Source organism: Triticum urartu, chromosome 4A (assembly GCF_056163025.1).
Source record: "Triticum urartu cultivar PI428250 chromosome 4A, HENAU_Tu73, whole genome shotgun sequence".
NCBI classification, from domain to species: domain Eukaryota; kingdom Viridiplantae; phylum Streptophyta; class Magnoliopsida; order Poales; family Poaceae; genus Triticum; species Triticum urartu.
This window is the reverse complement of record NC_141876.1, coordinates 122,807,713-122,819,507: the sequence shown is the minus strand read 5'-3', so window position 1 is coordinate 122,819,507 and position 11,795 is coordinate 122,807,713. Positions and strand designations below refer to the sequence as shown.

Genomic DNA, 11,795 nt, shown 5'->3' with positions numbered 1-11,795 from the left:
ATTGTCGACTCCACCGCCGGGTGGGACCTGTTGTGCTTCCTAGATGCATTCTCAGGATATCACCAGATCAAGATGGCAGTAGAAGATGTGGAGAAGACAACCTTCCTGACCCCATGTGGGGTATACTGCTACACCTGCATGCCTTTTGGATGGCGCAACGCGGGCGCAACCTTTCAGCGACTGATGCACATCGCCTTAGGGCGGCAGCTCGGGAAAAACACAGAGGCCTATGTCGACGACATTGTGGTGAAGTCTCGGGAGGCGAGGACCTTGATTCACGACGTGGAGGAGACCTTCGCGAGCCTGCGCCAAGTGAACTTGCGGCTTAACCCGGAGAAGTGCGTGTTCGGCGTCCCTTCCGGCAAGCTGCTGGGCTTCCTCGTGTCCCACAGAGGGATCGAGGCGAATCCAGAGAAGATCAAGGCTATCGAGGACATGAGCCCACCGCAGACCCTTAGGGAGATGCAGAAGCTGGCTGGCCGGGTAACTACGTTGGGACGCTTCATCTCCAAGCTAGGGGAACATGCCCTACCCTTCTTCAAGCTGATGACAAAGAAGGGCCCATTCGAGTGGACCCAGGAGGCCGACCGAGCTTTTCAAGACCTCAAGAGATACCTGACCAGCCCTCCGGTGATGGTGGCGCCACGGCCCCTCGATCCCCTGGTACTCTACCTCGCTGCTACCCCGTACTCCGCCAGCGCAGCATTGGTCGTGGTTCGGGAGGAGAACCAAACCAAGGGCGCGCTACGTCGAGCTACAACTGAGGCAATACAAGATCAGGAAGGCACCATAAGAGCCGTGGCAGCGCCAGCAGAAGACCAAGCTCAACAGGACGACGTCGCCAAGATTCCCGCAAAGAGTCAGGCGTCAGGAGCCCCGTCACCTCACGAGGCGTCTCAACTTCCACAAGACGCGAGCCCAGACACCACACCAGCCCTCGTCGAACACCCGGTGTATTTCGTCAGCACCGCGTTGCGAGACGCGAGGGCGTGGTATCCCATGCCTCAGAAGCTTCTGCTCGCACTCTTGGTGGCCTCGCACAAGCTACGACACTACTTCCAGGGGAACCCCGTCAAGGTTGTCTCAGCCTACCCATTAGAGAGGGTGCTCAAGAGCCCCAATTCTGCTGGAAGGGTCACCGAGTGGAACATCGAGCTGCAAGCATTCCAGTTAGAGTTCAACACTACCAGGGTCATCAAGGGAGTCGCGCTCGTTGATTTTGTGGCAGAATGGACGGACGTCCCGACACTTGAAGTAGGCAAAGAACGGTCCACCTCGCCAGGAAGTGAGGCACTAGATGGTTGGGTCTTGTACTTCGATGGCGCCTTCGCGCACTAGGGCGTGGGGTCTGGAGCTGTACTCATCTCATCCACTCAGGATAAGCTCTACTACACCATGCAGCTCTGCTTTCAGCAGGGCGAGAAGGTCTCCAACAACATCACAGAATACGAAGGCCTCATAGCTGGCCTGAAGACTACAGCAGCTCTGGGGGTGAAGCGCCTTACCATTAGAGGCAACTCGCAGCTCCTCGTCAACTTCTCCAACAAGGTACACGAGACGAAGGACGAGCATATGGAGGCATACCTCGCGGAGGTGCGCAAGATGGAGAAGCAGTTCTTGGGCCTGGAGCTGCAACACATGCCCCGGAGCATCAACAAGGAAGCCGACGACATCGCCAAGAGAGCATCCAAGAGGCAGCCACAAGAGCCCGGTGTCTTTGAGGAACGGCTCTTCAAGCCATCGGCGACACCGCCACCTTCAATCACCGCTGAGCCCCGGGAGGAGCTTCCACAGCCTCCTGCCTCAGGAGCCCCGGCCTGCGGTCCGACCTTAGGAGCTCGCTTGCTCTTGGCGCTCGAACCTCAGGAGGGATGCTGGACCAAGGAATTCAAAGAATATCTGATGCAAGGGACGCTGCCAGAGAAGGAGGAAGATGCAGAGCATGTGGTTCGGCAAGCCACGGCGTACAGCATCCATGATGGTGAGTTGTACAGGAAGCGGCCAAATGACGTTTCCCTGCGCTACATTTCCAGTGACCAGGGGAAGGAGCTGCTAATTGACATACATGGTGGGGACTGCGGGCACCACTCGTCATCACGGACCCTCATCGACAAGGTATTCCGCAGTGGGTTCTATTGGCCCACTGCGCTCAACGACGCAACTGAGCTGGTGAAGTCTTGTGAAGCCTACCAGTTCCACACCAAGAAAATTCATCAGCCGGCTCAAGGCCTCCAAACCATTCTGCTCACATGGCCGTTTGCGGTCTGGGGGCTAGACATCTTGGGCCTGTTCCCTCGAGCGCCTGGGGGCTACCGTTACCTCCATGTCGCCATCGACAAGTTCACGAAGTGGGCGGAAGTGGAAGCTGTCCGTACCATCCCAGCTGGCTCCGCTATCAATTTCATCAAGGGCCTCGTGAGCCGCTTCAGGGTCCCTGTCGGTGTCAAAACCGGCGGATCTCGGGTAGGGGGTCCCGAACTGTGCGTCTAGGCCAGATGGTAACAGGAGGCAGGGAACATGATGTTTTACCCAGGTTTGGGCCCTCTTGATGGAGGTAAAACCCTACGTCCTGCTTGATTAATATTGATGATATGGGTAGTACAAGAGTAGATCTACCATGAGATCAAGGAGGCTAAACCCTAGAAGCTAGCCTATGGTATGATTGTTGTATATGGAGTTGATTGCCTACGGACTACAACCCTTCGGTTTATATAGACACCGGATAGGGTTAAGGTTACATAGAGTCGGTTACAATGATAGGAGATCTTGAATATCCGCATCGCCAAACTTTCCTTCCACGCCAAGGAAAGTCCCATCCGGACACGGGACGAAGTCTTCAATCTTGTATCTTCATAGTCCTGGAGTCCGGCTGAAGGTATAGTCTGGCTACCCGAACACCCCCTAATCCAGGACTCCCTCAGTAGCCCCCGAACCAGGCTTCAAGGACGATGAGTCCGGCGCGCAGATTGTTCGGCATTGCAAGGCGGGTTCTTCTCCAAATCTTGTGTACCTGTAGGAATAATGTCTGATTTTTGTAATGTAGTGCTCCTCGGCTTCCACGCCCAATAATGGCTGTCTTCCACGTGTCAAACGAATGCGAAAAGCCGGGGCGTTTTTACATCCACACCCCTAGCCGTATAAACAAGCCGCCTATTTAACGGGATGGGGATTTAGGTCCAAACCACATCTTCTCCTTTCCGCGAGTTATCATCAGAGCGCATCCAGCAAAGGTCCATTCCAACATGACCAGCCGTCCCAGCTCCTCCCCTCGCCCCTCCGGTCCCAAACCCGGGGACTGGGAGAGTTGCACCATCCCGCATAGCGAGTTAGTGTCGCTTCAGGCCAAGGGATTTCTCCCTCAGGCATACATGGTCCCGGTCCGAGCCGGTCTCGCCACCTACAATGGCGAAAAACAAGCGGAGAGCACCCCCAATCCTTCTAAAGGAGAGCGGGTGTGCCTCGTCCCCTATCTAATAAGGGGACTAGGATTTCCAATTCATCCATTTCTCCGTTGGCTTCTGGAGTTCTACGGCCTCCAGCTACACAATCTCACGCCCGCCTCCGTTTTGCATATTGCGGGTTTCGTCGCCCTTTGCGAGCTATTTTTAGGCGTTGAGGCTCATTTCGCGCTGTGGAAGAGGTTATTCTGCCTGGTGCCCCGTTCTCGAGAGGGGTCTATATACCAAGTGGGCGGAGCCGAAGTATGGCGCATCGCCGGGACCAGATACCTATCTGGAACCCCAAAGAAGGCGTCCGAGGACAGGCCTTCGGAATGGTTTTATATAGATGACGTCCCGTTACCGGACCCTATCCGAGTCGGTCTCCCTGAGTTCAACAGTGCTCCATTGAAGAAACGCTTGAGCTGGCGTCCGCGGAGCTCTCAGAGAGAAAGCGACAGAGACGTCCTTTACCTGATGGGCCGGATAAGACTGTTGGCTCATTCCGGACTAACCATGATTGGAGTCATGGCCGCATGCATTATGCGGGGGTTGCAGCCGCTTCAATATAGAGGCCACCCCCTGTGGGATTTCAACGGGGAGGATGATGCCACACGTTACGGTCGTAAGGGGCCGGCCTCAGCCGCCTTAGTAATGATCTTATCCTCTTTGTACAAGGGAGAAAAGGAGGAATTCCTCAGCGTCAACCCGCGGGCCGGATTCAGTATGTACGATCCTCCAAGTTGGGTAAGTGAACAATTGCGCTTGCCCGTTTGTTTTATACTCCCATGGTTAGATAGGTAGTCTAACGACTTCAATGCAGGAACTGCGACAGGAGGTAAAGGATATAAGCAGCCGCCCTCCACAGCCCGAGGACCCAGAACGGTCCCTCAATCCGGACTCCGAAGAGGATCCGGACATATCGGTGGAGCTTATCGACGGGGTGTTCCATCAGCTAAGCAAGGACAATACCTTGGTAGCCATTACGGCGGATTACCCAGGGTTAATCCCGGCCTCCTAGGTGACAAAAACCGGGGTCTTATTCCCTTGAAAGAGATTCCACGCTCACGTAGCCCGGTGTTTCTGATGACAGCCATGTTTTGCAGGGGAGATTTCTGAGGCAGGAGGCCGAACCTGCAGCGGCTAGCCAACAAGGGGCCGCAGGGCCCCGTGGGCAAAAAGGAATGAAGTCCGGACTGAGATGCTAGCGCAAAGGTATAGTGCACCCTCTGTTTCCCTGGAGTTATTCTGTCAGGGCATATTAACGTTCGTGCTATCTTTAGAATGAAGAGACCTCGCCGGACTACATCCGGAGAGGTTGCCAATCGCGCCTCCACCAGCCAGGCTCCAACGTCTGGCCAGGAAGCGGAGGCGAGCACAAGGCGCTCAACGGACGCTCCTCCGACAGAGGATGCGGACAGGCTGTCTGCCACAAATTCTAAAGTGGAGAGTGCCATGAACCACAGGCGTCGCCAGACAATTCTACGCGACGCTTGTTTCTCCCAAGAGGCTTTAGATGCCTTTAATTCAGGAGATGCGTACCTCCGTGCCGCTCAAAATGGTTTAGCCAGAGCCACGGAGCAGTATGTAAAAGACATACGGGTAAGAAATTTTTCGTTAAATATATATATATATGCCAGTAGCCCCTGAGACTTGAAGAAGTTAGAGCAACTGATTTAAGGATCATTTAATATGCAGCTTCTTACAGAGAAGAATACCATACTGTCCCAGGAGCTGGAAAAGTGCAAGGCCCAACTAGAGGCCGCAGTAGCCGCAGCAGGGGAGCCCAAAGAGACCCCCTCAGGTAAGATACACTTCGAAAGATTTTTATTGTGCGGTGTGGGTGCAAATCTGACAAACCATATTGCAGATGGCACCGGACTCGATCCGGACAAGCAACAACTCTTACCGGCTAAAGGCCGGTGAGAGTATGTTGACAAAGGTGAGGCGAGAGAAGAATGATCTTTAGGATGCCAACACCAAGCTGGACGTCGAACTTAAAGATGTTCATGGCCAGCTGTCGGACTCCACGAAGGAGAATCAGCGGCTTCGATGCGGCATTTTTAGTAAGTGCTTGAACGAACTTTGAAAAAAGAGTTCGGCGAGGAAGTCGACTAACAGAGTAATGTCTGTAGGTATGCTCATAGGTCGTCCTGCAGAGGAGATGCCCGGTTCTACGGGTGACCTTCTTCCCGGACTCTTGCAACTGCACGAGCGAATTCGGCAGGCGATGCAGGATATTGCCCAAGCCTTATGGCCTGCCCACTCCATGTCCGAGGACCTTGGAGAGCTTGCAGAGAAGCTGAAGGGAGCTCGGCGGGCGCTTCCGGTTGTGGAAGATATCGACCTGCCAACAAGGCGCTAGGGAGGCCTGGGCCATGGTGAAGACCCGTTTTACGAAGTCTGACCGAAACCACATGGCCGAGGTAGGACCAGTGGGGCCTGACGGGAAGGAGATCCCTGTAAGCTTAGTATACGGCCAAGTAGAGTTGGCCGCGAAGTATTCCCAGCAGGACTGTAAATTAGACAACCTGTTAGATGGTATAGAAGAGGAATACAATCAGTCAGAATGACTATGTAATTTTGAATTGACATGTGTAATGCCTTCTAGCCGGATTGTGGATCGTTTCTCGTTGCTGACCTTTTCGCTTCAACCTCGGGACCTGACGGTCTGGAGTGTGTTCGAATACCCTAGCGGTTATATAAGAACCGGGGTATGCGTGGAGGCCAGGCGTAGGGGTCATCAGTGCTTTATCAGACAAGTGCCCAACTAGTTATGTTATATTACATGGTTAGTAAGAAACATCTTCCAGAGAGAATAGTTCTGTTAAGGGTTCCTTTCGCTGGGAGGCATGCCCTAAGGTGCATGTCCGGACTGCATGAAGAGACGCAGAAAAAAGGCATCTAGGGGCGCATAAAATGAGTAAAAAGATCATCTTTTATTTCACCGACTGAATATTCCCTTAAGAACGCTAGCTTTCGGCTTCACCCAATCTGAGGTACACATCCGGCTGACCCGGCAGTAACAATCGCAGAGGTGCTCCCTTTACCGCCTAGCCGAACAATCGGGAACGTAGGGGTAAGCACAGGAGCCAGGCAACCCAGCTTGGCCAAAACTTAAGTCATATCGATGCATATAATGGTGAAGAAAAAAGGTACATGCGGAAGTTTGACGCATGTGTTGGGCGTGAAGCCCATATAAATAAGCTTCTGTTAAAGAAGCCCCCAGGTTTAATGAGCGCGAGTGGCGCATCACTAGATGAGCCTTTAAGGGCTATGAAAGAAAAAAAATGGGAAGGAGAGAAATGTAAGACAGAAAAATACAAAAAGGGATGGACAGAGGAAGGAGACGAACACAGAGTCCGGCACTAGGCATAGAATCTTCGGAGACGGGTGGCGTTCCACGGGTTCGGCTCGAGTCGGTTGTTTGACGCATCTCGCAGGCGGTACGCCCCACCAGTCAGGACTTGGTCGATTATGAATGGACCTTCCCACTTGGGCTTGAGTTTGTCCTTTTTCTTATCCGGCAGGCGTAGAACTAGTTCGCCAACATTGTAATTTTTGGCCCGTACTTCTCTGCTTTGATATCTTCAGCCTGTTGTTGATAAAATGCGGAACGGGCTTTTGCCACATCGTGCTCCTCCTCCAAGGCGTCCAAGTTGTCCTGCCGATCGAGCTCGGCTTCTCTTTCTTCGTATATGCGCACTCTAGGTGAGTCATGAATTATGTCGCAGGGCAGAACTGCTTCTGTGCCGTACACCATAAAAAATGGTGTGTACCCGGTGGTGCGATTTGGTGTGGTCCACAGCCCCAATAGCACGGAGTCGAGCTCCTCTACCCAGTGCGTGTTAGATTCCTTGAGGGACCGCACCAGTCTGGGTTTGATGCCGCTCATGATAAGACCATTTGCACATTCGACCTGGACGTTGGTTTGTGGGTGATAGACGGAAGCATAATCGAGCTTGATGCCCATGTTTTTGCACCAGAGTTTTACCTCGTCGGTGGTAAAATTTGTACCGTTGTCGGTTATGATGTTGTGGGGGACGCCATAACGGTGTACAACCCCGGATATGAAGTCTATCACAGGTCCGGATTCGGCCGTTTTAACAGGCTTGGCTTCTATCCATTTGGTGAACTTATCCACCATGACCAATAAGTATTTTTTCCTATGGGTTCCACCTTTAAGGGGTCCGACCATGTCAAGCCCCCAGACCGCAAAAGGCCAGGTGATGGGTATAGTTTGGAGTGCGGTGGGTGGCATATGGCTTTGGTTGGCAAAAAGTTGGCAACCAGCGCATCGTTGGACTAGGTCCTGAGCGTCTGCTCGGGCCGTCGGCCAGTAAAAGTCTGTACGGAAAGCCTTGCTAACGAGGGACCGAGCAGCGGCGTGGTGACCACCGAGTCCGGCATGAATTTCAGCCAGGAGGTTCCGCCCTTCCTCTTCGGAGATGCACCTTTGAAGGACTCCGGTAGTGCTTTTCTTATAAAGTTCCCCCTCATGGACTCTGTAGGCCTTAGATCGCCGCACTATGCAGCGGGCCTCGTTTTGGTCCTCCGGGAGTTCCTGCCTAGTAAGGTAGGCGAGGAATGGTTCTGTCCACGGGGCGATAACCGCCATTATTACGTGGGCTGAAGGTGTAATTTCGTTGGCAGAGCCTCCAATTGTGTCAGATTGTTCAGCGTCGAGTGGTGCGGTTGGGTTCGGGCTGTTATTTTCGAATTCCCCGTCCCATGCTACGGATGGCTTGAACAATCTTTCCAAAAAGACGTGGGGGGGGGGGGGGGGGGTTGCATCGCGTTTTTCTCCGATGCGTGCTAGGATGTCCGCCGCTTGATTGTTTTCTCGGGCTATATGGTGAAACTCCAGCCCTTTGAACCGAGCTGAAATTTTTAGGACGGCGTCGCGGTAAGCTGCCATTTTTGGGTCCTTGGCGTCGAAGTCTCCATTTATTTGGGATATCGCGAGGTTTGAATCCCCGCGTACCTCTAGGCGCTGGATACCCATGGATACTGCTATCCGGAGGCCATGTAGGAGGGCCTCATATTCGGCTGCATTGTTGGAATCCGTGTACATGATTTGGAGCACATATTGGACTGTGTCTCCTGTGGGGGACGTCAGGACGATGCCGGCCCCCAGTCCGGCCAACATTTTGGAGCCGTCGAAATGCATAATCCAATTTGAATATGTGCCGTACTCTTTAGGGAGCTCGGCCTCCGTCCATTCTGCGACGAAGTGGGCCAAAACTTGCGATTTAATAGCTCACCGTGGCTTATAGGTTATATCGAACGGGAGAAGCTCGATGGACCATTTTGCAATCCGGCCCGTTGCATCGTGGTTGTTGATAATATCGTTTAGTGGCACTTCTGAGGCTACTGTTATGGAACACTCTTGAAAGTAGTGTTGTAGCTTCCGGGATGCCATGAATACCGCGTATGCAATCTTTTGATAATGCGGGTACCGTGATTTGCATGTAGTGAGGACAGTGGACACGTAGTAGACCGGCCTTTGAAGGGGGAATTTGTGTCCGTCCGTTTCCCGCTCGACAACGAGCACTGCGCTGACAACTTGGTGTGTTGCTGCAATGTACAAAATCATTGGTTCGCCGGTGATTGGCGCGGCCAGGACTGGGTTTGTTGCCAATATGGCTTTTATTTCATCAAGTCCGGCCGTGGCGGCATCCGTCCACTCGAAGTGTTCGGTGCGCCGAAGGAGGCGATAAAGGGGTAGTGCCTTTTCTCCCAAGCGGGAGATGAAGCGGCTTAAAGCCGCCACGCACCCGGTTAATTTTTGTATTTGTTTAAGGTCCTTTGGGACATCCAATTGTGACAAAGCTCGGATCTTGGCTGGTTTTTCTTCAATTCCTCTACCAGATACAATGAAGTCCAAGAGCTTTCCGGCTGGAATGCCAAAGACGCATTTTTCTGGGTTGAGCTTGATGTCATATTGTCGAAGGTTATCGAATGTAAGCCTCAAGTCATTTACTAGGGATTCGACATGTCTTGATTTGACGACCACATCATCCACATACGCCTCCACTGTTTTGTCGATCTGGTTTACCAGACATGTCTGGATCATGCGCTGATATGTTGCGCCAGCATTTTTCAGCCCGAAGAGCATTGTGTTGAAGCAGAATGGGTTGTATGGTGTGATGAATGCAGTTGCAGCTTGGTCTGATTCTGCCATCTTGATTTGATGGTAACCAGAGTATGCGTCGAGGAAACACAACAAGTCATGTCCTATGGTGGCATCGATAATTTGATCGATGCGGGGGAGCGGGAAGGGATCCTTTGGGCAAGCCTTGTTAAGGTCTTTAAAATCGACACACAGGCGCCAGGATTTGTCCTTCTTTGGTACCATCACCAGGTTTGCTAGCCAGTCCGGATGTTTTATGTCTCTGATGAATCCGGCCTCCAATAGCTTGGATAGCTCCTCTCCCATAGCCTGTCTCTTGGGTTCGGAAAAATGCCGAAGGGCTTGTTGTTGGAAATATGCCCTAGAGGCAATAATAAATTAGTTATTATTATATTTCCTTGTTCATGATAATCGTTTATTGTATTGATAGAATTGTATTGATAGGAAACACAGATACATGTGTGGATACACAGACAACACCATGTCCCTAGTAAGCCTCTAGTTGACTAGCTCGTTGATCAATAGATGGTTACGGTTTCCTGACCATGGACATTGGATGTCATTGATAACGGGATCACATCATTAGGAGAATGATGTGATGGACAAAGACCCAATCCTAAGCCTAGCACAAGATCATGTAGTTCATATGCTAAAGCTTTTCTAATGTCAAGTATCATTTCCTTAGACCATGAGATTGTGCAACTCCCGGATACCGTAGGAGTGCTTTGGGTGTGCCAAACGTCACAACGTAACTCGGTGGCTATAAAGGTACACTACAGGTATCTCCGAAAGTGTCTGTTGGGTTGGCAAGAATCGAGACTGGGATTTGTCACTCCGTATAAACGGAGAGGTATCTCTGGGCCCACTCGGTAGGACATCATCATAATGTGCACAATGTGATCAAGGAGTTGATCACGGGATGATGTGTTATGGAACCAGTAAAAGAGACTTGCCGGTAACAAGATTGAACAAGTTATCGGGATACCGACGATCGAATCTCGGGCAAGTATCGTACCGCTAGACAAAGGGAATTGTATACGGGATTGATTAAGTCCTTGACATCGTGGTTCATCCGATGAGATCATCGTGGAACATGTGGGAGCCAACATGGGTATCCAGACCTTGCTGTTGATTATTGACCGGAGAGTCATCTCGGTCATGTCTGCATGGTTCCCGAACCCGTAGGGTCTACACACTTAAGGTTCGGTGATGCTAGGGTTGTAGGGATATGTATGTGCAGTAACCCGAATGTTGTTCGGAGTCCAGGATGAGATCCCGGACGTCACGAGGAGTTCCGAAATGGTCCGGAGGTAAAGAATTATATATAGGAAGTGCTATTTCGGCCATCGGGACAAGTTTCGGGGTCACCGGTATTGTACCGGGACCACCGGAAGGGTCCCGGGGGTCCACCGGGTGGGGTCACCTGCCACGGGGGGCCACATGGGCTGTAGGTGGTGCACCTTGGCCTATATGGGCCAAGGGCACCAGCCCCAAGAGGCCCATGCGCCAAGAATCGAGGGAAAGGAAGAGTCCTAAAGGGGGAAGGCACCTCCTAGGTGCCTTGGGGAGGTGGGACTCCTCCCTTGGCCGCACCCTTCCTTGGAGGAAGGGCCAAGGCTGCGCCCCCCCTCTCCCTTGGCCCTATATATAGTGGGGGAAAGGGAGGGCAGCAACACCTAAGCCCTGGCGCCCCCCTCTCCCTCCCATGACACATCTCCCTCCTCCCGCAGCGCTTGGCGAAGCCCTGTTGGAATCCCGCTACTTCCACCACCACGCTGTCGTGCTGCTGGATCTCCATCTACCTCTCCTCCCCCCTTGCTGGATCAAGAAGGAGGAGACGTCACTGCTCCGTACGTGTGTTGAACGCGGAGGTGCCGTCCGTTCGGCGCTAGGATCATCGGTGATTTGGATCACGACGAGTACGACTCCATCAACCCCGTTCTCTTGAACGCTTCGGCGCGCGATCTACAAGGGTATGTAGATCCACTCCTCCCTCGTTGCTAGATGACTCCATAGATAGATCTTGGTGACACGTAGGAAAATTTTGAATTTCTGCTACGTTCCCCAACAGTGGCATCATGAGCTAGGTCTATGCGTAGTTTCTATGCACGAGTAGAACACAAAGTAGTTGTGGGCGTTGATTTTGTTCAATATGTTTACCGTTACTAGTCCAATCTTGATTCGGCGGCATTGTGGGATGAAGCGGCCCGGACCAACCTTACACG

At 52.4% G+C, this 11,795-nt stretch overlaps 1 protein-coding gene across 1 annotated transcript in view; it reads left to right on the top strand.

The window, feature by feature from the left end:
• Positions 1 to 1,572: 1,572 nt before the first annotated feature.
• The window catches only part of LOC147975064 (uncharacterized), a 29,163-nt gene continuing 18,940 nt past the window's right edge, over positions 1,573 to 11,795 (top strand). The window contains exon 1 of the mRNA XM_087520258.1: positions 1,573 to 2,415. Coding sequence (XP_087376384.1) covers positions 1,573 to 2,415 — 843 coding nt within the window. The remainder of the gene's footprint in view (positions 2,416 to 11,795) is intronic.